Source organism: Neomonachus schauinslandi, chromosome 7 (assembly GCF_002201575.2).
Source record: "Neomonachus schauinslandi chromosome 7, ASM220157v2, whole genome shotgun sequence".
Classification (NCBI taxonomy): Eukaryota; Metazoa; Chordata; class Mammalia; order Carnivora; family Phocidae; genus Neomonachus; species Neomonachus schauinslandi.
In genome coordinates this window covers 122,102,437-122,128,929 of record NC_058409.1, presented here as the reverse complement: position 1 = coordinate 122,128,929, position 26,493 = coordinate 122,102,437, and the positions used below count along the sequence as shown (strand labels likewise).

Here is a 26,493-nt window from a genome sequence, read left to right as displayed (position 1 = left end):
TAGGCAGCCTGAGGAGACCTTACAAGGAAGGAGTGAGGGATATAAATACCCTGACCTCACTCTCCTTCTCTTTGATCTTCTGACAGGGAACCCCCCTAGCTGAACCCAAACAGAAGCCAGAGGGGATGGGAGACTGTTGATGTAGTCCATACTCTGTGGAGCAGAGAGCTTGGTTGAGAAGGGTCAACAGTATATCTAAAGTAGTGAAGATAAGAGATCTATTTCCTCCTCCCATCTTAGTCAGAACTCTCATTTTAATCCCTGTCCTTTCATTCAGGGTTTGCTTGAGGTTAACTGAAGCCTCTTAGGTTGTTATTTGTTTAGTTTGTTTGTATTTCTTTGTGTGTCCAGAAATTTTATTAAAAAGTTAAGCTTACTATTTTGAGCTATTTATTGTACCTAAACTGTTTGGTTTGGTTTTTTAGGTGATGATGATGAAATTCCTCAGGAACTTCTTTTAGGAAAACATCAGCTTAATGAACTCGGCAGTGAATCTGCTAAAATTAAAGCAATGGGTATAATGGATAAGGTATCTCACTAAAGAAAAATTTATATATTTACTTAAGGTCTAATATTTGAAATTAAAGTTTTCAAGGTAAATTACAAAGATTACATAAATAATAATGAACACAGTTTATGGTTGCCTTCTGAGAGTTTAACTGAACTATTTCTTTTTTAAAAAACAAGACTCAAAGAAGTATTCTGTAAATTATTCTAAAGAAAATCATATTGCATACAAGTTATATTAGTTTCGTGTTTCATAACCAGTTGATATTTGTATATACTGCAAAATGATCACAACAGTAAATCTAGTTAACATCCATCATCACACATAGTTACATTTTTTTTTTCTGTGATGAGAACTTTTAAGTTCTACTCTCTTAGGAACTTTCAGATATGCAGGATAGTTTAACTGTAGTCACCATGCTGTACATTACATCCTGAGGACTTACTTATAACAGGAAATTTGTACCTTTTGACCATCTTCACCCACCTTAGCCCCTATCCCCAACCCCTGTGGCAACCACCCATCTGTTCTCTGTGTCTATGTGTTTGATTGGTTGTTTGTTAGTAGTGGTTTTAGATTCCACATGTAAGTGAGATTATATGGCATTTGTCTTTGTCTGACTTATTACTCTTAGCATAATGCCCTCAAGGACTAATCATGTTGTCACAAATGGCAAGATTTCCTTTTTTTTATGGCAAGATATTTCACTGACATTTTGTGTATATATGTGTGTGTGTGTGTGTGTGTGTGTGTGTGTGTGTGTACACGTTGTATTTTCTTTGTCCGTTCATCCATCAGTGGACACTTTGGATGCTTTCATGTCTTGGCTATTGTAAATAATCATGCAGTGAACATGGGCGTGCATATATCTTTTTAAGTTAGTGTTTTCTTTTCCTTCAGATATATTCCCAGAAGTGGAATTGATGGATCTTATGGTGGTTCTATTTTTAGGTTTTTGAGGACCCTCCATACTGTTTTCCATAGTGGGTGCACCGTTTTACATTCTCACCAACAGTGCACAAAGGTTTCTATGAATTTGATTTTTAAAGATTGTATTTATTTATTTGACACAGAGAGAGAGACAGCAGTAGAGGGAACACGAGCAGGGGGAGTGTGAGAGGGAGAAGCAGGCTTCCTGCTGAGCAGGGAGCCCAACGCAGGACTTGATCCCAGGACCTTGGGATCACGACCCGAGCCAAAGGCAGACGCCTAAGGACTGAGCCACCCAGGGGCCCCTGAATTTGATTTTTAAAGCCAGACATATCACATAGTTAACCAATAATTAATGTGCTGTTAGTTCACAATGATATTACTATATGCAGTGAGGGATATATTGATTTATTTTTTGTGTAGGAAAATGGCATCAATTTTTTGAAGTGACACTGCCAATCCTAGGTTTTATTTCATAAATTCCATAATTATATATAGCTAATATTTCAATTTCACAAGGTGAATTTGCTGAGTATTTTCAAAGTATGGAAAGTTTACCAAAAGTCTCAGTAGTTTAATCTGTTATGAAATTATCTAAAGCAGTATTTGGGGGAACTTGTTTCTATACTCCAGCATAAATAAACAAAATGTACTTAATGTCAGTTACTCTACTGATCCTTCCTTTTGACTCTTCTGGCTGATTTGGTTGAGAGTCCTAGTTGCATGCTAGTAGTCTAAAAGGAGACCTGTTCAATCAGGAGAATATGAGTAATAGTTGCCTCCTAGCAGAACCTTTAAATTGACTACTAATATTTTAGGTAGAGAAAGCATCCTTTCTAAGAAATGAAATAGGAGATACTTTTTAAAATAAGAAAGATTTCTTCTGAAAAAAAAAAAAGGTGTTACTTTACATTTGTAACTTTTATCATTTACAGTTTTATGCTTCATTCGTAATACCACCTTGAATTTTAAGACACCTGCTGAATAACACTGTAGTGTGGAAACCATAGCATAATTAAATCAACAGATGAAAACTTAGAGAGAGAGTGTGTGTGTGTGTGTGTGTGTGTGTGTGTGTGTGTGTTCATATGCATGTTCAGTATCACTGCCACAAGAACAGGGAGCCAGGTATCAGAACAAACTAAATCTTGACTAGCTATATTGTAAGAGTTGAGTTAGTAGTGTGCATATGTGCCCATTCTGTGTTTGCTTTTCTGTCTTTCAGAAACAAGTGATTAATTCTCTACATAATTCAGATTTAAGTAGAGAATCTAAGTGGGAAAATTTTCCCACTCTTTAAGCGGGTGGTAATGTTTTATGTTCTGTAGCCCAAAGGTGATAATTGTACATGTTTCTTGAATAATTTATCACTCTTACCAATTATTGATTAAATATATATATATATGTTGCTATTTTAGCTTTCCACTGACAAAACTGTGAAAGTCCTAAATATCTTGGAGAAGAATATTCAAGATGGGTCAAAGCTTTCCACTTTGTTAAATCATGTAAGTTCAAGATCCATATTGTTAATTTTACCTTTACTATTGTTAAGATACAAGTTTTTTCAAAAGAACTCTGATTTATAGGGGAAATCTCAAATTTCATTTTTTTTTTTGAGCTTGTTACATTCATTAGCAGTGCTACTAAATTACACTTTTAGTAATTCAAAATTACATTGTTGATTCACAGCTTTGACCTAAACAGACAACAGATGTAAATTCATTTCAATTTACAGGACTGTTCTTTAATTTTACATTATGCTCTTCCTTGTGTATGATTGTGTTTAAAATATTTTTTTCATTTATGAAATGATAGTAATTCTTTTTCTTGACCTTCCTGGAGAATTAAATAGAAACCTTATAGTGTATCCTAAAACAGTAATCCTTATATACCTTTTTTTTTGTTTTAAGATTTTATTTATGGGGCGCCTGGGTGGCTCAGTCGTTAAGCGTCTGCCTTCGGCTCAGGTCATGATCCCAGGGTCCTGGGATCGAGTACCACATCGGGTTCCCTCCTCGGCGGGAAGCCTGCTCTCCCTCTCCCGCTGCTTGTGTTCCTGCTCTCGCTATCTCTGTCTCTGTCAAATAAATAAATAAAATCTTTAAAAAAAAAAAAAGATTTTATTTATTTGCGAGAGAGAGCACACACGAGTGGAGGGAGGGACAAAGGGAGAGGGGGTAGCAGACTCCCACCTGAGCAGGGGGCCCATCGTGGGGCTTGATCCCAGGACCCTGAGATCATGACCTGAGCGGAACGTAGACGCTTAACTGACTAAACCACCCAGGCACCTCTATACCATTTTTATACCTAGTTCAAATGGTCATTGAAAGTATTAAATAATTTAATTCATGTACAGTGCTTAACAATGTTTCCATATATTAAGTTCTCAATAAACATTAACAGCAACTGTTAATATATTTTAGTACCTTTATGTCAAAAACAGTAGCAACATAATGTAATGGTTTATAAACTGATAAAAGTAAATTGTCTGGAATCTTCCTTCTTAGCATTGTAGCAGACTTTGAAAATCATATGTATATTTGAATTGATCTTGATAGCTCTACCATTAATGAATACGAACATTAATACTTATGGGCATTAAAATGAGATAAGAATTTGGAAAAGTTTTAAGTTACTGAATTTTCCTTATTGCAGAAAATTTCCAAACCACAAGCTCAAAAAGGTCCATATTCTCATCTAGCAATAACCACTATTAACACTTTTGATATGTGTATTTCCATTCTCATATATGCATATACTTGATCTTAGCCAAAAGGCCAAGAAGCAATCTCATATATGCATATATACTGTATATATTTAGTACATGTGCTGGATCTTATAAGAGAAATGTTTTTGAGTTTGCCGAAGCCACAGGATTGCTAAGTGATCTACATGGAATAAAAAATGTAGAAAAATAAACTCAGATGTATTTCTATGGTTTCTTAAATATATCTGTATTTTTCCAATGCCCTTTTTAAATCAGCTTTTGAATCAGAAACAAAGGGCTTAAAAAAAAAAAAAAGAAAGAAACAAAGGGCTTAGAGAAACCAGTAGTGGCAATCTGCTATATCCTTAGTCTTCAAACTATATTTGAAACACTTTGACAAGAAACTATAATTAATCTCAAGAATCTAGAGTTCTGGAGAGCTGGCTGACTCAATCTTAATGAAATTATTCTAATTCCTGAAGCCGTAACAATATTTAATGTGTTGCAGATAATCTTAACATTTTACATGAATGATAAACCTCCTTAACTGACTCTTCCATACAGCAATTTTTAATATTAAAGAAAATCTGCTTTATCTTATTTTTTTGAGTAGGTATGTAAGCAGTTAAATGGAAGAAAGCTTAGAGAGTTAGGAAAAAAGTAATGGAGTTTGTAGGCATTAGTGATTGGAAAGCCCTTCTCTGTTTTACATATATCGTGCTTTTATTTGCTTCATTTCCCAGTGTATATGCTTTGAATAGCATGCATTTGAAAGTATTCCTAGAGTATAAAGTTAGTATTTCATAAGTAAACATGTGATAGAAGGATTTTCACTCTCAATGAGATTAAAAGCACTCCTTCCCATTGGTAATGTAAGTTACTAGTGTGTAAATTAAAATGCAGTCTTCTGTCAGTTGTCGAATTACCCATTTTAGAAAATAAATTATGTTTTCGGTAGTCTGCATAATAACCACTTTTTAGTATCTTTCAAAAATACTGTGTTTTTGAAAAACAAATGGGAATGATTGAGTCAATAACATTTTACTACTTTTAAATGCAGCTCTACCATTTGTCATTTTAATTTTCGCTTTGTTCTCAGAACAGCAAACAGAACTTGCAAAGTTTTGACTATCATGTTTATACTCCAAACCAAATTATTTATATACAATTACAGTCTTTCCTAAAATCTTAGGTTTGGATAAAGTACATGGAAGATACTATAATTTTGTTATTGGGGTGTCATCTAGTGGTGAATTAGGAGATAGAATATATTATATTTGAAAACTTTGAAACAAAAATCTTAAAGTAACATCAGTATTTGTACTTCATTCCTGATGTTTATGAATATACATGTACATACATCGGGGCACCTAGCTGGCTCAGTCAGTAGATAGAGCACATGACTCTTGATCTTGGGCTCATGAGTTCAAGCACCACATTGGGCGTAGAGCTTACTTAAAAAAAAAGAAATGTATATACATCAAAACACCATGAAAACCGAATATATCATAATTTTTTAATATTTTAACATAAATACGTTTATTTCCATTTCATTAACAATGTACTGTTTTATAGAATAATGATACTGAAGAAGAAGAAAGATTATGGAGAGACCTTATTATGGAGAGAGTTACAAAATCAGCAGATGCCTGTCTTACAACTATCAACATTATGACATCCCCTAACATGCCAAAAGCTGTATATATTGAGGATGTAATTGAAAGAGTTATACAGTACACTAAATTTCATTTGCAGAATACACTCTATCCTCAGTATGATCCTGTTTACAGATTAGATCCTCACGGAGGTTAGTTTGCCTTTTTATATTGGAAGTTTTTGAATATTATGTCAAAATTATCTGTTAATTTTATTATGTTGGATGGGTCAGAATGCAATAACTTAAAATGGCACAAAAATTACTAGATCATGTAAATTATAATAAATACTGGCTTTGATTTGGCTAGAGTTAGAACTTTTAGTTAATCCAGTACTTGTTCAAGTATAATTTCTTTAACAAATATTTACATACAATGGAAGTAATTTCTACTGTTCAGGGAAAATCCCAGATAATATTAGCTTCTGGTTCTATGTATCACTTCACCCTAATTTTATGCAGAATATTAGTTATCTACAAAATGGATTGATTCAAGATGTATAATCTTTCTCTTATTTATAACCTTAATAAATTAGCAGTGAAATAGTTAACATGTACATTTAACGAGAAGGGGACATACTTGGTTTATGAATAATCTACAATTAATTACTTATTGTTTAATAATTGCAAGTTAATTTAAAGGGAAATATAATCTTACTGTCCTGCACCAATGAGAAAAAATAGAAATAAAGATACATATTTTACAAGAATTTAGTAGCCACTGGAATGTACCATAGATTATCTGTTATAAGAATGATTACTTGCTATCTAGATATCCCTAGGGAATAATATTCTGTTTTAATAAATAACCAGCTTTATTTGCCAGGTTATATTTTTATGTAGCACAATCCCCCCCCCCCAAAAAAAAGTGTTCTCTTAATTCAGAATACAATTTTATTACTGTTTATTAAAAATTATTAAAAGTTGATAAATTACTTGTTTGAATTTTTTCTTTCATTTTAGGAGGCTTGTTAAGTTCAAAGGCAAAACGGGCTAAATGTTCTACCCATAAGCAGAGAGTAATAGTAATGCTTTATAATAAAGTTTGTGACATTGTTAGCAGCTTATCAGAATTGCTAGAGATACAGCTTCTTACAGACACAACAATTCTTCAGGTAAGTTTTTTTTTTAGGCATTTTGTTCAATTTTAGACCAAACTATGTAAAAATAGAGGGTCTAAGTGAGTTCAGTATAACCTTGCTCGCTCGGTAATAATGCCAGCACTATGTTAATTTTTTCCATTCAGAATATATATAAAATGAAGAAATACAAGTCCAGGAAAGTTTTAAAAAGAAACATTTAGGGCAAAAGATAGGTGAATATAGTATAAACTCTAAACTCCATTAATTCTTTGAAAGGTAAATGATTACTTCCTTTGAAATATGCCAGAATATTTTCATCCAGAGTAGCAAAATGTATTGTTTCTTTATATTGTAACATTTATCAACCCAAAATGTGGAGATCAGAGGAATGGCGGCTATGGAAAGAAAGTATGTACTAATGTACTGTGCTTGAGGGTGAAAGGAGCAGAGAAGGAACTAGATTGATACTAATGATTAATGAGGGGAAAGAAAATGACCTCTCAGTTTTTTCCAGTAAGTTTATAAATGTTTTGGAATTTAGTTAAGGTAGAATGTTACCGAAATCAAGTAGAGATGTATACCGATTACGTTTTGTGTGTGCAGGTATCATCAATGGGAATAACACCATTTTTTGTGGAAAATGTCAGTGAACTACAATTATGTGCCATTAAGTTAGTCACTGCAGTAAGTATAAATTCGTACTTTTAGTTATCCCCCTGGAAAAATAATACTGATATCATTTAATCCAAATTTGCAAAATTTAATGCAGATTGAAGTTTTCCATAGATTTATTTCAGCATAAGGACTATTTTTGTTTGCCTTATATTTTAAACTCTTCTAAATTTTTATTTTATTTTATTTAAATTCAATTAATTAACATAGTGTATTATTAGTTTCAGAGGTAGAGTTCAGTGATTCATCAGTCTTATATAATACCCAGTGCTCATTACATCATGTGCCTCCTTAATGTCCATCACCCAGTTACCCCATCCCTCCACCCCTTCCCCTCCAGCAACCCTCAGTTTGTTTCCTATGATAATCTCTTACAGTTTGTCTTCTTCTTTGATTTTGTCTTGTTTTATTTTTCCCTTCTAAATTTTTAAAAAATATTTCCATTAATAATTCCTTAATATCTACAATTAAATCAGAATTGTTTAAAATCATTTACATTTTGTCTTTCCATCTCCAAGATAGTATACTCCTCTAAATGAAACTAGTATACTCTGACTTCTACAAGAATGTTGTAATTAATGATGGAAAAGTTGTGTAAATTAAGTCACTGTCATTGAAGATGTTGAAAACATTTTCATTGTAAATGGCAGATGATATTTTTTATCATGTGATATAATATCATTTTTGTTTTCAAATAAATATAAACTAAATTTGAAATCTTATAATTACTAAACAGGTATTCTCAAGATACGAAAAACATAGGCAGTTAATTTTGGAAGAAATTTTTACTTCACTTGCAAGATTACCAACCAGCAAGAGGAGTTTGAGGAACTTCAGGTAACTAATTATATCAAAGGCTAAGTACAGTGAAGAATTACATTATATTGTAGTCCTTATAAATTTATTCCTCAACTGTGATTTTTATTTTAGTGATCAAATAAAAGGCAATTTAGTCAGAGCAGCATGAAGAATAGCTTAGATATGTGAAAAAACAGTGCATGTTTGGGGGACTTAAAGAGAAGTTCATTGATTCTCAGGTGTAAAGATCTGTGACAGGGTTTTTCAGTCATGATGCTTTTGACATTTTGGGCAGTTAATACTTTGTTGTGAAAGGCTGTTCTTTACATGGTAAGATGCTTAGCAGCATCCCTGACCTATACCTTCTAGATGACAAGAGAACCACCCACCTACCCACCCCCTCCAATTGTGACAACCAAAATTTTCTCTAGACACTGGCAGATGTCCCCTGAGGGGCAAAATCATCCCTGATTAAGCCATGATAGGGAATGTGACTTGAAAAAGTCAAAGGCAGTTCAAGTGTTTTATAAGCCATACTAAGGAACTTGGACTTAATCCTTAACAAGTAGAAAGTCATTAAATAATATGTTTAAAAGCTGGAAGATTACTCTGGCAGCAGTATGGAGAATAGACGAGAAGATTAAAAGCTCTTAAATCACTAAGCAACAGGGTAACTAAGAAATGTTATCCACTGCTGTAGTCAGCATTATTGTCTTTGTTGTCCTAGGGAATCATCATCATTATCATAACTTATAATTTCCTGAGTGATTAAGTGTGTTGACCTGGCATATAGGGTTATATTTAGATTGTTTTGAAGGCTGTCTTATGTAAAATAATTATCAGTATATAAGAGAATTCTTACACCTTTACAGTATCTTTAGACTTAAAGATTTAAATTTGGTTTTTTTATATTCTATGCCACTGCCCTCATACCCTACCACAGATGATCAAGAGCTGACTGTGTATCAGATTTTAATAAGAAAATGAGTACCAGAATGTATGGGCATTTGGAAATCTAGAAGACTTTGCTCATTTTAAAAATCATTTTGAGAAATATTTGACATTTTTCATGTATAAATCTTTGCCTGCACTGCATATAGAGTATAGAAATTTGTATTAAATACTGCATTTTCCTTTGACTATTTTAATTATTTAAGTATGTATAGACATTGAATTGGTACTTTCTCTAATTTATTAAAAATAATTTGACTTAAGGACACTATTACAAGGACTAAAGATAATGCCTAGAAATATTAGTAAAGCATCCTGAAATTTTCAGATGATAGATGACATGTACAGTGAAATTCTCATTCTTTGTATGATTTAAATATTTTCTTCTCCATTAAAGGTTAAATAGTAGTGATATGGATGGAGAGCCTATGTATATTCAGATGGTTACAGCACTGGTGTTACAACTAATTCAGTGTGTTGTACACTTACCATCATCAGAGAAGGACTCTAATTCAGAAGAGGACTCAAATAAAAAAGTAAGGAATCTTTTATAACTTTGTACTTTTATAGGAAGAAGCACCTAAATTCTCTGCCATTTTTACAAAACTGACGTTCTTAATTAGAGCTTTATGGTTGGTCTTTAGGATCCTTGTAGAGCACTAGACTGATTTTTAGGAAACATGGGTTCTGGTACTGACTATTTTGTCTACCAGTCATGAGATGTATGGATCATTTTAATCCAAGTTTGTTTCTTTGGCTATAAAATGAGAATGATAATAGCTAACAAGCCTTTCATACCAACCACTAAGTTTGAAGTTAGATAGTGAATGTGCAAGTGAATATTATAATATATAATATCTGTACTACTCCATAACATATAATTGTAATATGATTAATGTAATTCCCGTGCAGAAGATGAGTTTATGCCTCACTGTTGAGTAACTATAGCTAAGATTTGCTCTTGGTTTTGTAGCTTTTACCCATCAAAGCTTACAATTTTTCCAGGTTCTTATACTATTATAAAAGGTTAAAAAGAAACAGGAATGATTTTGTTTCTCTCTTCCATTATTTTCAGAATTTTGCGTATGTGTATAATAGTATATAATTAAGTAAGTAAATAAGTGAAAAATGCCTATCAAAAAAGTTGAGGTCACTCTCCGAATCTGATTGTTTTCTCTCCAGTCTTTCCTTCCTTGTCTTTGGTGACAGGTATCACGAGAATGTTTATCTCCCTCCATTTACTTATTTATATAGTTATCTGCATACATTTGACGTAGAATTTTTTTTTTTAAAGATTTTATTTATTTATTTGACAGAGAGAGACACAGTGAGAGAAGGAACACAAGCAGAGGGAATGAGAGAGGGACAAGCAGGCTTCCCGCTGAGCGGCGAGCCGGATGCAGGGCTTGATCCCAGGACCCTGGGATCATGACCTGAGTAAAAGGCAGAGCTTAACGACTGAGCCACCCAGGCACCCCTGACGTAGAATTTTTTAAACTTATGTAAATGATATAGTGACATATTTACAGCTGTTTCTTCAGTCAACATTGTTTTTAATACATAATAGCTAATACCAGATTCTCTTGACTTGGGTTAAACATCTATAACTGTATCACGATTTAAGAGTTTCTCTAGGTATACTTAGAAGTAGAATATTAAATCATAGTGTACATGTATATTTTTTTGTACATGTATTTTTAACTTTACTAGAACTTGTCGGTTTGCTCAAAAAATTAGTATTCTAGTTTATTTTCTTTCTTTTAGATTTTGCCTAGTAGTCTGAAATACCATGTTCTGTTTTGCATTTTCCTGGTAACTAGTGAGCTTTTTCATGTATTTTTTCACCTTTGGGTTTCCACAACTTTGAATTGACTTTATATCTTAATCTTGAAATTTCTCATGAAGGAATTGAATTTTATTTTGTATTGTATTGCAGCATTTCCTAAACTTGGAACTTGAAATGTCTTTTTCTAAATTCTTTTTGTAGTTTCAATCAGTTTCTTCTTCTGACCTAGATCATAAGAAATTATTGATACTGCATTTGCTAACCACATTTGTGTGTTACTCTTTCATATTTTAATAAACTAAAATAAACTCAGTATTTTTACTTAGTTTTTATAAAGTGTTGAAATGTGTTTACTAATTGTAGCTTCTGTCTTTATATATAAAAGAATAGTTTAAGCTTCTTTTTTTAGAGAGGGAAGAGGAAGAGAGGCAGAGGGAGGGAGAGAGAGAAACTTAAGCAGGCTCCACGCCCATAGCAGGGTTCCATCTCAGGATCTGAGTTGAAATCAAGAGTCGATGCTTAACCATCTGAGCCATCCAGGTGCCCCATAAGCTTCTTAATGTTTAAATGTATTGCCCCTATTCAGTAATAACATGACAGTAGTAACTGAATGAACTTATTTTTTTGATTCTTATATCTATGTAAATTCATTTTTCTCAATCTAGGTTGACCAAGATGTTGTCATTACCAACTCTTATGAAACAGCCATGAGAACAGCCCAAAACTTCCTTTCCATCTTCCTTAAAAAGTGAGCAAAACTAATATAATCTGATTTTTATTTCCCCAGTATAGAAAATAGTTCATTTATTTTAAGTAAATGGTTAATCCAATTTCCTGCCATAACCTGAACTTTAAATATGTCACCTTTGTCCTTGGTCTCCTAATCTTTAAAATGAGGCATTTGAAATACTAAAATCTTCTTGGGAACTTACTTACATGTTTGACTCCACAAGTTGAAGTACTAGATTGAAATTCTGTAATTTTTCTTCAGTAAATATTGGAGAATTCTAATTGAATAGGAAAGTTTGTAGAGAGTGGTTTAGTCGGCCTTCATAAGCATTTGTGGTAATCTCAGAGAAAGAGTGGTCATTTTTAAAAATGTGGTGTACTTGCTGAAAAGTAGTGTTTATACTAGGCAATAAATGAATTCCCTAGCAGGGGCAAGAATGAGATTTGAGAAATAGATTCATTTTATGCCATGTTATATTTAATGTACTCTCTTATAACTTGTTATTAGATATGGGGAAAAGAAAACTTAGTTAACAAAATTTCAATCATATTGGTAGACATGTCACCTAAATTCACAGCCTTTTCACTATTTATCTTCGAACAGATGTGGTAGTAAGCAAGGTGAAGAAGATTACAGACCACTATTTGAAAATTTTGTTCAAGACCTTCTTTCAACAGTCAATAAGCCTGAATGGCCAGCTGCTGAACTACTCCTTAGTTTGTTAGGGAGACTGTTGGTAAGAGTATAGCATTTAAAGATTATTAGATTACTAGAAGACAACATAATGAGGATGTACTCTGATTCACAGATGATGAATTCTTTAAAAATGTGTAAGGAAATATGACCATTGCATCTTTATTTTTGCATGTGCATAACTGTACACAGTATTGTCAGTATTTTGTAGAAAACTTTGAAATCTTGTGATTTTGGTGCTTTCATTTCATTACATAAGGTAGCAGTGCTTTAAAAACTTTTTTCTTTGGTTTGGAAGTGCCATATTGTTAGTTAAAAGCATCTCAACACTGAGTCATAAGTTACTGCAGTTAATTCATTTCAAAGCATGAAACTGATTAACATGAACACTTTGTCATCATTAAGAGTATTTCTAAAAACATGACACTTTCTAGTTCTCATGTAATACAATAGGAAAATGCAAAGAAATATTATGATTTCTCTTTTTATTTTTAAAATTTATTTAAACTTGTGCAATGCAAATTGTTACAAAGCTTTTGGGAACTTACATTCTGTGAACCAGAAAATGTAGTAATGCTATTCTGAAACCAAGATAACATTTCATAGGCATTAGAATTCCAGCATAAAAAGTTCTTATTCAGTAATATCCCATTTTTCACAAGCAGTTGAGCCTACATTTAAAGAAAATGACTGTGTTCTTAGGATTAATATATGCTTTTTTTTTTTAATGAAAATGTCAGATTCCAGAAACTCTCAAAAGGCAGTCACTTATGGAACAATATCACAAAAATTGTTTAAATTTTCAGCTAATACAACATAGATTTGGAATTTATATGATAAATTGCTATTAAAAATTTATAAATTGATTAAATTAAAATTATTTTTATGTTTAGGTTCATCAATTCAGTAACAAGTCAACAGAGATGGCTTTAAGAGTGGCATCTCTTGATTACCTTGGAACTGTTGCTGCACGATTAAGGAAAGATGCTGTTACAAGCAAAATGGATCAAGGGTCTATAGAACGAATTTTAAAACAGGTATTGAGATAAAGGATTAAAATTATGAGGATAAATATTAGTTAAGTACTTTCTTTAGGTATTCTTATATTAGTGTTGCATTTCATTTTATAGATTCAAAGTAAGATCTTACATTTCTAAAAGTGGGCTTTTCAAAAGCCCCACAGAGAAAGTTAATACCATTGGGTATATTATAGTGTCTAACAGGAACTTTTAAGTGATTTATATAAATCCTTAGTTTACTTTCTTTCTGTGAACTGCTTTTATAAATGTATGATGCTGTTTTCTGTTTCGTTTAAGTTTTATTTAAATCTTTAGTTTACTAAGATGATTTAGCATTCCCAGTCAAGTCATTTTATACCTTTGAATTTTGATAATTTTTTTATACTGGGGAAAGGTAAGGAGGTCTTCCTTTCATTTTATTAAATAGGTATTTCATGTCTGGCAGAAAAAGTGTTTTATTGCTTCACTTTTTTTTTAAGTGTGCGTGAGGTGCTACTAATGCTAAAAGTGACTTAAGAAAATTATTAGGTAAATGATCTCTAATCCTACCATATACAACTGTTTTCATTTTCTTTCTACTCTTTTTTTTTAACATTCATAGCCATATTCATGCTGGCCATTAGAAATGCCTTTTACATTTTTTTTAGTATACTTTGTATTTTGAAATAATTTATATTACTAATATAATAATTTATATATTAAACACAAAAAAGAGGAATAGTACAAAGGGTTCCCACAAACCTTTCACCCAAATTCCTTAATTCCTTAATTGTTGATATTTTATAACATTTGCTTTATTTTGTGCAACATTTACATGCATGCAAAATATACATGTGTATCTGTGTGTGTCTGTGTATATGTCACGTATATCTGTGTGTTCATTTTTTTTTTTTCTGAACTATTTGAGCAAACTTAATGCCCCCATTACCCTTGAATTTCAAAGTATGATTCCCTGGACAAGAAGTACTAATATTAACATCACCTAGGGACTTGCTGGAAATGCAAATTCTAAAGACTCTCCTACTGAATAGGAAATTCCTATAGGTGGGGCCCAGCATTGTTTTTTGATAGACCCTCCAGGTGATTCTAATGAATGCTAAAGTTTGAGAACCACTGCTTAGTGTGTATATTTTCTATAAACAAGAACTCTTGCTTAAATATCCCAGTACACTTTTGAAAAGCAAGAAATTACCATTAATATGATACTCCCATCTAAAATAATGCTGCCATTCCTATTCTGTTTCATAGGTTGTAATTTGTTGCTATCATTATTTTAATGCTCAGATTGTCCTAGATATAACCAGTGAGAGCCCCTTTTAGCTGGCTTTTGTATCTTTTTTATATATTCCCATCCCATCTTTCTTTGAGAACTTTGTGGCACAAGATGTTTCAGGATCCTTGATCCTCTTTTACTTTCCTTGCCTCAGCCCTGGAATCTGCCATTTCACCAAATACTACTGGTTCTTTTTATTGGAGAATGGTAATTTAGAAACAAAGACCTAGGTGCCAGGTTTCAGTATTTCTTAGAGTGGACCTAGGACTTCTTCATTACATATGATCATGTCGGTTGTACACTGTAAAACTTGAGGGGAGGGATCATTTGTAAATATTCTTGCAGTTCTTGACATACCTCCACCTTGCTTTTGGACAATTTACACTGTCCTAGTTTACAGTGCTATGATGGATTTCTCCATGTATCCATTTCGCCACACTCTTAGAACATGGGTTATTCTAGTCTTTGTTTTCTACTTAGAGATATTCTAAACCATATTGGCATTTTGTGTGGTAAAGCTAGAGTATAAGCTGTAGACATGAATGTCAGCTCACGGTTTCTCGCTGTATATTGTTCATGACAGGACCTTAAGAGTCAGTATCTTTCTGTTCCTAGATCAAGTGAACATATATTTAATATCCTACATGAAATAAAGTACTGTTTTGTATTATAAATAAAAGTATTTCTCTTTTAGAATGTTTTTAAATATCCCAAAGACAGCTATAACAAATAGTAAAACAGATAATAACAGTTTCCATTTTTACATTAAAGTTTGGAATGGCCTCTTTTTTTCCATACAGAAAACCAGTGCTAGGACCTTCCTGTTTCTGAATACTTTTTTTTTTTTTTTTTAAAGATTTTATTTATTTGACAGAGAGAGACACAGTGAGAGAGGGAACACAAGCAGGGGGAGTGGGAGAGGGAGAAGCAGGCTTCCCGCAGAGCAGGGAGCCCGATGCGGGGCTCCATCCCAGGACCCCGAGATCATGACCTGAGCCGAAGGCAGACGCCTAACGACTGAGCCACCCAGGCGCCCCTGTTTCTGAATACTTAACACATTATTCTGATAATATTTATGCCCACTACCTATGCACCTCCTTCAAATAAAGATGACATATAGTTCATAAAAATAGAGGCCAGTCTCAGTCTCAGCTATCAATTAATAATGTTTTTCAAAAATAGCATTCTTTTTTTTTTTTTAAGATTTTATTTATTTATGAGAGGGAGAGAGTATGAGCAAAGTGAAGGGCAGAGAGAGAAGCAGACTCCCCGCTGAGCAGGGAGCCCGATGTGGGGCTCGTCCCAGGACTCCAGGATCATGACCTGAGCGGAAGGCAGATGCCCAACTGACTGAGCCACCCAGGCGCCCCATATCTTTTTTGTTCTTACTTGGTTTATTTTGTAGGTTTCAGGAGGAGAAGATGAAATACAACAACTGCAGAAAGCATTGCTTGATTACTTGGATGAAAACACTGAGACCGATCCTTCACTAGTGGTAGGAACCTTTTCTCCCTTTTTTTGGAAATAACACATCAGATTCAAATTAGGTCTGAAAGAAAATTGAGAAGTGTCCTGAAAAGGAAAGTTATTTGGAATACTGATTTTTGAAACAGAAGGGTACTTGATGATCTAAACAAAAAAGAATGATTATAGATTGATTTGTCTCATGAAATTCTGGTAGATATTATATTACACTAAAATGGTGTGACATGGGAAATAGACATCTTTTCATAGTTATCTTTGAGACTGAGCTAGATCATTGCTTCTCACAGTAGACATGGCCCAGGTTGTGCTTGAGGTAATCTATTAGCATATGAAAAGAAGGTATTAGAATTCCATGTGTATATTTTTAAATATAATCCTTAATTATATTTTTATGTATATTATATATCCAAATTATTAGTATAATAGGTTCGTATATAAAATTTATGAACTGTATGAGGAAACAGTGTGCATACAGTAGGGTACTTCTTTATTTTTTTTGCTGATGAGATATGCAGTCTAAAGAGATAACTAAGCTTTTCAGCCAACTACTGCTGGTTTTCGGTCTGCATTGAAAGGAACAGATTATAGGTGTGCCTCAGTGTTAAAATATTTCAATAATAACTGGCTGTGTATTTCTTGAAGAAGTAAGGGGGTATTTTGAAAGTCACTAAAGTTTTTACCTTTAGACTTGTATCCTATTGTTCTAAACTTTCCCAGTTGACCTATCTTCTGTATAATTTTACTGACCTATGTGTGATACTGTCATTTGTTAAGTAATTGATAGTAGTATTCTAGATTTAATACAACTGTGTTTATCAAATTATCTTTTGACATCATTAATACAAGTGTTAAGACAAAGTAAAATAATAAGTTTTCTATCATTCGATAGTCAAACCTTCCAGCTTTCTTAAAATCTGTTTTTATCTGCTGGAAGTTGCTTTAAAGTACACCTTAATATTTATTCCTGAGAGTGAGCATTTTATCAATGGATTAGAAATTTTGTTACTGATTTCATTTTGAAATTTCGCTAATTTCATCAAGCTCAAGTCTTAATCTATTTTCTTTTCAGTTTTCTCGCAAATTCTATATAGCCCAGTGGTTCCGTGACACAACTCTGGAAACAGAAAAAGCGATGAAAACACAAAAAGATGAAGAATCATCTGAAGGAACACATCATGCGAAGGAAGTTGAGACAACTGGTCAAATCATGCATCGAGCTGAAAACCGGAAAAAGTTTCTTAGAAGCATTATCAAAACCACACCTTCTCAGTTCAGCACATTAAAGTAAGATCCAGAGAGAAAGCATCTTACATTTTCAGTTAGTTATGTCTCTGATACCTATTTATCTTCTTTGCAAAAAAATTAAATAAATAAAAATTTAATGACTTTCTGTTGTAGGATGAACTCTGATACTGTGGACTATGATGATGCTTGTTTGATTGTTCGATACTTGGCCTCTATGAGGCCGTTTGCCCAGAGCTTTGATATTTATTTGACACAGGTAAACTGGACCAGAATTCCTTATGCAGTGATATTGGTTTTTCTGATTATGGATATTTGTGGGGTAGTTTATGTCTATTCGTTGTTGAGAACAGATATTTTAAGAGATTATGAAAGTAGCATTTGTTTCTGTGTTCCATATTTGTTAAAGGTCTTTTTTTTTTTTGCTTGACTTTTACGTATTGATTGTTGTTTTACAGATAAATGGGTATATATCTGTATGAATATACATACATGGTGTAGGTAGAATGATGTTGTTACTGAATTACCAAATTATTACTTAAATGATACTAAATATCCTGAATTAGTTACTCATAGCAAGGTTTTAGTAGGGCTACGTGTCTTTGCAAATGAAACATAGCAATAAAAAACCGGTTTAATCGAGAATGCCAGGATAAAGGAAAGGCCCTAGAGTATAGAATGCCTCACTTACTGTACTGACCTTCAAGTTAAAACTTTGGATCAGTAAGATAACATCTTTTACTCATATAAAAGTTAAAGGGATGTAAATACAGTATTTTCATTTCTTTTGCATGTTTTCATGTTATTTTTTGTAAATGTTATACTAAAATTTTGAAAATATCAATGTTTGCTTGGCAGATCCTTCGAGTTCTTGGTGAAAACGCAATTGCCGTTCGAACAAAAGCAATGAAGTGTTTATCTGAGGTTGTTGCTGTAGACCCCAGTATTCTAGCAAGGGTAAAGAAGAGCACAAATGATTCTTCTTATTTGAGTACTGCATTCAAGTTAAAATATTAGCTCTACTTAGTATAAATTATATTTTCTTCATTTTCCTTTAGCTTGATATGCAACGAGGAGTTCATGGACGATTAATGGATAACTCCACTAGTGTTCGAGAAGCAGCAGTAGAATTATTAGGTCGATTTGTTCTTTGTCGACCTCAGCTTGCTGAGCAGTATTATGATATGCTGATTGAAAGAATATTGGTATGTTTGTTTTGTCATTTTTATTATGATGCATAAATATAATTTTGCCTTTCTAGTATCACATTTTTTTAAATTGTTAAACTAGAAAAGTAGATATCAGTCATATATTTATATTGCCTAATCTCTGTACTGTAGCAACTTTCTAAAGGGGGACATGTTTCTCCCCCCCCCAACCCCCAGAAAACCTGTCAATGTTTATTTCACATATCCACCCTAAAGACAGTTTAAACCAGATTGAGAATTAAAAGCTAAGGTTTGTGACCCTATAGTGCTGACAAATCAATGGGTTGGAAGGCAGGGGAAGCTAGCAGGTACTCCTGGTGCCAAGAATCGAATCCAGAAAGTGGTGGCTGGACAGCAAAGTATTGGGCAGATTCTAATCTCCAGTCTCCCAGATTTAGAAAGTAGAAAAAAGGTCCTCCATTCCTACCTTACCTTGAGCTGAGAGTTAAGAGTGCTAATCATTGGACAGAGTGCCAGCAAGGGCAGGAGACACCGATTTCAAACCCACTCAGCCCCAGGCCCAAACAAAGAACTGAAGAAGGGCATGTTTCAAGAGGAGGACTGCTCGATACTGTAAAACAAATCATTGTCGAAAATTGGACTCCTTTTTTCAAGTAGTACTGCCTTTTAATGGGGCAAGTTTACACAAATGATAGGAACTACAATGGCATAAATATTTTGGACAGGAATCTAGAATAAATTTGTATGAATGTATATAAACAAGAAGAACTATTTCATTGAGAGCTAAGTGCAGAATTTTGGTATCTGACTATATTTTTGGATCCTTTGTGTATATCTGCATGTTTCCTTAAAGCTGAATTATGGCAAACTTTAGATACCTGCAAATGAAATGAGAAAGCCATTTGAGTCTTAAGAACAAACTTAAGAAATACTATTCTAAGATATGCTTTTCTTGTATGTCATGGAATTCTCTGGTCCTAAAGCCTTTTCCTAGATAATAAAAGGAAACAGGAAATATTGGCATTACAGAATATCTGTGGAATCTCCACATCACCCACTGTAGGCATACTGACTTCTGTTAACAGAGGTGTGTCAGGCACAGGATTGGGTGTTCCCACAATGACAAGAGTTTATCACCTTTAGTCTGCTATCAGAATATTATGTGACTGAGAGTTCAAGATAATTTCAGCTTCAACTAGCATAAAATCTTGATTGAAACAGAATTTAAGGAAAGAGTGGAAGAAATTTTTTCCTTTTAGTGCCTTAGTCTTTTCAAGAATGAAAGGCAAAATCAAGAAGATTCTCAAAGCTAATGAACTGACAGCACCTACCCAAGTAGTATATCCTAAAATATTTTCACGATTGTCAGAATGCATAATGGAAATAATTTGTACTTTAAGTGTCCAATGCTTTTTATTTATTTTTAAAACTCTTTAATTATGAAAATTTGTGAAGTTAAGAGTAAGTGCAGTGAACACTCATGTATCTACCACCATATTTCATCTATATTTTTTGCTAAATTAGTTTAAATTAAACATTTTGCTACTTCTTCTGTGGATACTTCAGCCTACCTCTCCAAAAAATGTGGGTACTGCCCTTATAAACAAAAACCATTATCTCACCCAACCAAATTAACAGTCTCTAAATACATCTAATCACCAGTTTATATTCAAATTCTCCAACTGTCCCCAAAATTGGTGGAAAAAATTTATTTTCTCTCTTTTTTTTTTTTTTAAACAGAATCCAGTCAAAGATCATACTTTGCATTTGATGATCATGTTTTCAAATTTAGAGTATTGGGTGCCTGGGTGGCTCAGTTGTTAAGCGGCTGCCTTAGGCTCAGGTCATGATCCCAGAGTCCTGGGATTGAGTCCCACATCGGGCTCCCTGCTCAGCGGGAAGCCTGCTTCTCCCTCTCCCACTCCCCCTGTTTGTGTTCCTGCTCTCGCTGTCTCTGTCAAATAAATAAATAAAATCTTTAAAAAAAAATAAAATAAAATTTAGAGTATTCTCTCTTTTTTATACACTTCCCCCATGACACTGACTCATTTAAACAGGACAGAGTCAGTCTTGTTACTTCCTCACGGTTTTAATTTGTTCTTTTGTTTCTTGTATTTCTTATTAACTATAAGATGATTGGGACAATGGTTCGATTAGATTTAGATTTAACACTTTTGTTAAAAATACTTCATGTGCAGGGCGCCTGGGTGTCTCAGTCGTTAAGCATCTGCCTTCGGCTCAGGTCATGATCCCAGAGTCCTGGGATCGAGCCCTGCATCGGGCTCCCTGCTCGGCGGGAAGCCTGTTTCTCCCTTTCCCACTCTCCCTGCTTGTGTTCCCTCTCTCTCTGTGTCTCTCTCTGTCAAATAAATAAATAAAATCTTAAAAAAAAAAAAAAACCTCATATGCTGTTTAAGTGCCACTATTCTAAAAGCTTCATATTTGTTATCCCATTTAATTTTGGTGAGCTTATGTCCTAGTCTCGTGTTCAGTGCTGTTTAATATTTTTGCATGTCTTGGATATCATATTTTAAAAGTAAAACAATATAATCCATATTTGTAGTAACAATAATAAGAAAGCAGAAAGAAGAAATATATAGACCATCTTTATCATGTTAATAGTCAATAGACTGCTTGATGGTATTTATTTTCTAATTTCATTTTATCACATTTCATACATCTGAGCAGCTTGATTATTCTGATACTTAAAAATACTTTTCTGTTCTTAGGATACTGGTATCAGTGTCAGGAAAAGGGTAATAAAGATTCTAAGAGACATCTGTATTGAACAACCAACATTTCCAAAAATTACGGAAATGTGTGTAAAAATGATTCGCAGAGTCAATGATGAAGAGGGCATTAAGGTAAGATGAAATGGTGACTACTTTAAAATTCATTTTTCATTAGTGTTTTAAATAATTTAATGTTTATTGTATCTAAATTTTGTTGGTATATATGTAAAATATGACTTATAAAACCTTTACAAGTGAGTCAACATTTTTAGATTATAAATTCAAAAAACACATACTTTCTTACATTTTTATTTCTAGATCTTACATAAATAAAATCTGATCTCTCAACTAATTGAATTATAATATTTAATGTCATTGTAGTGATTACATTATATGCAGGAAGTTTATTATCAAATTAATTTTCAAGTGGTATGTATTTGGTTTTCTAAGTTAATAAATACTTCTTTGAAAGTTTGATCTTGTTCATTAAAGAATTTATGTGTATATGATTGTCCCTATATTTGCTTTTGTGTTTGTTTTTAGCAACTTCTCCCCAAAAGTAGTAAAAATATTTTTTAGTTTGATCAAAAACATTTGAGGGTATACTATGCAGCTTTCCTAGGCTAGGCATAGTATCACCTGTTTAAAATTCTTACCAATTGAAGAAGATTATAAATTTAAGAAATTGATGATTGTTTTTAAAAAATGAGAAATTCATGCCAAAAATTTATGGTAGTTTATTTTTTGATTATTTATTTATAGCTTTGGGATTTTTTTTTTTTTTTTTAATCTTTGCCCACCATGGGGCTTGAACTCATGACCCAGAGATCAAGAGTTGCATGCTCTAGTGACTGAACCAGTCGGGTGCCCCAACTTTGTTTTGGGTTTTAATGAGAATTTGGGATTGAGAATTTTGCCATGTTTGTTGTAGTTGTGTAGTTTGAAATTTTCTTTCTTCTAGAAATTAGTAAATGAAACATTCCAAAAACTCTGGTTTACTCCAACTCCGCACAATGACAAAGAAGCAATGACAAGGAAAATTTTAAACATCACTGATGTGGTAAGGACTCAAACAAAGGTGTGGTCCCTGTGGGTGCAGACCTAGTTTAGGCCTACCCCCTCATACAAAGAGAGAGACAATGATGAGATATTTGCTTAATCTTGACATTTAATACTACAGTTGACCCTTCAGCTGCACAGGTCCACTTATACACGGATTTATTTCAGCAAATACGGTTTTCTCTTCCTTATGATTTTTTTTACTACTGTTTTCTCTCCTCTAGCTTACTCCATTACTGTAAGAGTATAGTATATAATACATATATCATACAACATATGTGTTAATCAACTGTTTTTGTTATTGGTAAGGCTTCGGGTCAGCAGTAGGCTATTAAAAGTTAAGTTTTAGGGAAATTAAAGTTCTACACAGATTTTCAACTGTGCAAGGGGTCAGCATCCCTAAACCCTGCATTGTTCAGGGTCAACTGTACTTCCCTTACTTTACATTTCTGGAGATACTCAAGGGCTGCAAAGAAGACGAGATTGGTATTTCTACATAACCACTTCTTGGCATTCGTTTACTTACAAGCACTGATACTGAAATTTTCCGTATTCCTCCCCTGACTGAAAACTGAGAGGGGGAGGAGAAGTGGATGAATAGGTAACAGTAGCTTAGGGATAGCAACCTCAAATGAGATAGTACTTTTTCAGAAAACATGAGTTAAGATTAGTTTCATTATGTTTAATTATATACATAAGCTATAAACTTTTTTGACCCAGAATACTTTTTATGTTTTGAACATAAGTTTTTTTACAAGTTCATCTCTGTTTCACTCATGTCTTTAAATCTGCTACCTAGAAGGAAAATAATAAGCAAATATTTCTATTTGTGTTGTTTTAAACCTTACAGATTTTTCTGACTAATTGAAGTTATAATTCAAAATGTAATATCATATATTTTTTAAGTTTTTATTTAATTCTAGTTAGTTAACATACAGTGTAATAAGTTTCCAGTATACAATATAGTGATTCAACACTTCCATACATCACCCAGTGTTCATCACAACAGATGCACTCCTGAATCCCCCTCACCTATTTCACCCATCCTCCCATCCACCTTTCCTGTAATACCTTATTTAATTTCAATACATTAATTTTTTGAATATCTTCTAAAGTGTTTTTAAAATAAAATTGTTTAGCATTGGTAAATTATTGGTTTACTAAAAGAACAGTTTACTTTAAAAATACTTTTTTAAATGAGAGCATTGAGACATTTATATACCTCAGGCTAAAACATAGCAAAGGTTTGGTTTTTGTTTTGTTTTTCAGATTTTAAATAAATTTCTAATTTTGATAGTTTCACCATATTTTCCCGCTTAGGTTGCAGCATGCAGAGATACTGGATATGACTGGTTTGAGCAACTCCTTCAAAACGTGAGTGTTATTTTGACTCCTGATAACAAATAACATGAAATTTAATAGAAGGTCAGTTCTTTGTAAGCTTTATGATTTAAAAGAACCTTTTCAGTTATTTTTTAAGAATTTGCCTTTTGAGGGAGAACATTTATTATTATTATTATTTCAGTATATTAGGCTGAATGTATTGGTTAATATCCCTATTTAATCAATTATTCAATTGCCTGTTATAAGTAAGTTTTCTAAATCAGTAATTGAAATTCTATCTTCTCTGCCTTCCAGATAATTATTTTTTTCTTATCCCTTTAATTTAAATGTTAGACATGAAATCTACAGATGTACAGATTGCATTAAATACATATTTACATTATTTGACATGTTATAAAAATGTGTAGAATTTCCTATAATAGTACAGAATTAAACCACAATTGTTATTCTTTAAAAATCTCATAATGGAAATGTTTATCTTCCTATGAATTTTTTATTTCAGAAATTTTTAAATAGATAGAAGTACCCATCACCCAGCTTCAAAAATTATCAGCATTTTCCCAATCTTATTTTATCTCTAATCCTGCCCCTTTATTTTTTTAAATTATTTTTTCTTGGTTATAATACTTCTAAAGCAAACCCCATACTTTATATCATTTCACCATAAACATTTTAATGTCTATCTTTAACAGAAATTTTAAAAAGTAACCAGAATATCATTATCATCTATATCAAAATAAACATTAATAAGTTATTCCCTAATATCTAATTACTTATTCAATGTTCATATTTCCCTGACTGTCTCAAAAATGTATTTGTATATTTGGTTTGCAGTTGCTTTGGTTGATATGGCTCTTAAGTCTCTTCTCTTAATCTATGATAGTCGACCCCTCACCCCTCTTTTTTTTCATGCCACTTATATGTTTTCCTATAGAATGTCCCACATTCTAGATTTCATAGATGTTTTCCTTCTGGTGTCATTTAAGTTGTTCCTCTCTTCACCATTTTTATTTTATTTTATTTTATTTTCTGTAGACTCTTAGATCTAGAGCCTTAATAATATTGAAGTTCAGTTTTGGGAGTAGGAGACAAGATACTTCATAGATGATGCTGAATATTACTGCATCACATCAGGAGGCACATGTTTGTTTATCCTACTTTCAGTGATCTTTCAGTTTAGATGTTGTCAATCTGGTGTACCTATTATAATGAGTTTGTTCATTTTTTTAATATCAGCGTAAATGAACAGATTTGTATGTCTTTATATTTTATTTTATTTAGGAGGGGGAAGGGCAGAAGGAGAGGGAGAGAGAATCTTTACCAGGCTCCATGCCCAGCGCCAGCCTTTTGCAGGGCTCGATCTCACAGCCATGAGATCATGACCTGAACCGAAATCAAGTCAGACGTTTAACCAACTGAGCCACCCAGCTGCCCTGTCTTTATATTTAAAACGTTGTAATCATAAGTCTTTTTGAAGTTCAGATTGTCCCATCTTTGCCCAGTGGTAGCCCCTTCAGGTTGGTCTTGTATCCTTTTGATACAACCTTATTACTCTTTTGTAACCCGATCACTTTTTGCCTCTACAAGATGTCCTAGACTCAACTTGCACATTTTCTGCCCCAAACCTGAAATCAGCCATTTTTCCAAAGAGCCCTAATTTGGATTTGGATGCTGCAGATGTTCTTTGCTAATGGGTTATCATAGCTTTGGGCCTTTTCCAGAGGATAGAGCTAAAAAATGTGTATTTTTTAGAAAGGCAAAAATAAATCAAGAATTTATATTGATTGTTTTATTCAAATTTTTTATTATGAAAGTCTATTTCTTTGGTTTTATTCTTTCCTTTAGGCTAAAAATCTTGGTTCCCAAGGAAAGGAACATAATTTCTTACTTGCTTTGCCCTACTATATTAATAACAACATTATTGGATACAGTTTTTAAGATTGCTCTGCGTTTCTTTTTATCTATAGCTTACTAAAGATATATTATTAAAAGTCTGTCTTCTTTTTTTTTTTGAAGGGGGTGGAGGGCCAGAGGGAGAGGGAGAGAGAGAATCTTAAGCGGGCTCCATCTCACAACCCTGAGATCATGACCTGCACCAAAATCAAGAGTCGTATGCTCAACTTACTGAGCCACCCAGGCACCCCATTAAAAGCCCTTCTTGAAATAAATTTTTTCTGTTTGATTATATCAACAATCTATTGTCTAGTTAAGTCCATTTATTTCTGTTTACTTCTGTATGTTTAATGATATTTTTAACAGTCATCAAAATTATTTTCTTGAGGCACAATCAAGATACGGAATATCACCCTTCAAAGCTTCTTTGTGACTCTTTGTAGTTGGTCCTCTTCCCTTGGCCCTGGGAAACTACCTGTCTACTTTTTGTCACTACAGTTATGCCTTTTGTAGAATTTCATATCAGTGGAATCATACATACAACATGTAGTTTTTTGTGTGTTTGACTTCTTTTAATTAGCAAAATGTTGCTGGTATACTAATATTTTATTCATTCTTAATGTTGACTATTATCAGTAGTACAGATGTATGGTAATTTCTTTATGAACTCACAAATTTATGGATTTCTGTTTCCAGTTTAGACTTTTCTGAATAATGCTGCCATGAATATTCTTGTGCAAGTTTTTGTGTGGATGTGTGTTTTTAT

General features: G+C 33.0%; 1 protein-coding gene across 1 annotated transcript in view; it reads left to right on the top strand.

The window, feature by feature from the left end:
- Positions 1-26,493, top strand: part of NIPBL (NIPBL cohesin loading factor) — a 202,673-nt gene that overhangs the window by 143,280 nt on the left and 32,900 nt on the right. Inside the window, exons 15-32 of the mRNA XM_021700498.2 lie at positions 426-529; positions 2,857-2,943; positions 5,721-5,952; positions 6,763-6,914; positions 7,485-7,565; positions 8,290-8,390; positions 9,700-9,838; positions 11,754-11,836; positions 12,422-12,554; positions 13,405-13,548; positions 16,209-16,298; positions 17,358-17,572; positions 17,687-17,789; positions 18,389-18,487; positions 18,589-18,735; positions 21,429-21,563; positions 22,393-22,491; positions 23,811-23,864. Coding sequence (XP_021556173.1) covers positions 426-529; positions 2,857-2,943; positions 5,721-5,952; positions 6,763-6,914; positions 7,485-7,565; positions 8,290-8,390; positions 9,700-9,838; positions 11,754-11,836; positions 12,422-12,554; positions 13,405-13,548; positions 16,209-16,298; positions 17,358-17,572; positions 17,687-17,789; positions 18,389-18,487; positions 18,589-18,735; positions 21,429-21,563; positions 22,393-22,491; positions 23,811-23,864 — 2,198 coding nt within the window. The remainder of the gene's footprint in view (positions 1-425; positions 530-2,856; positions 2,944-5,720; positions 5,953-6,762; positions 6,915-7,484; positions 7,566-8,289; positions 8,391-9,699; positions 9,839-11,753; positions 11,837-12,421; positions 12,555-13,404; positions 13,549-16,208; positions 16,299-17,357; positions 17,573-17,686; positions 17,790-18,388; positions 18,488-18,588; positions 18,736-21,428; positions 21,564-22,392; positions 22,492-23,810; positions 23,865-26,493) is intronic.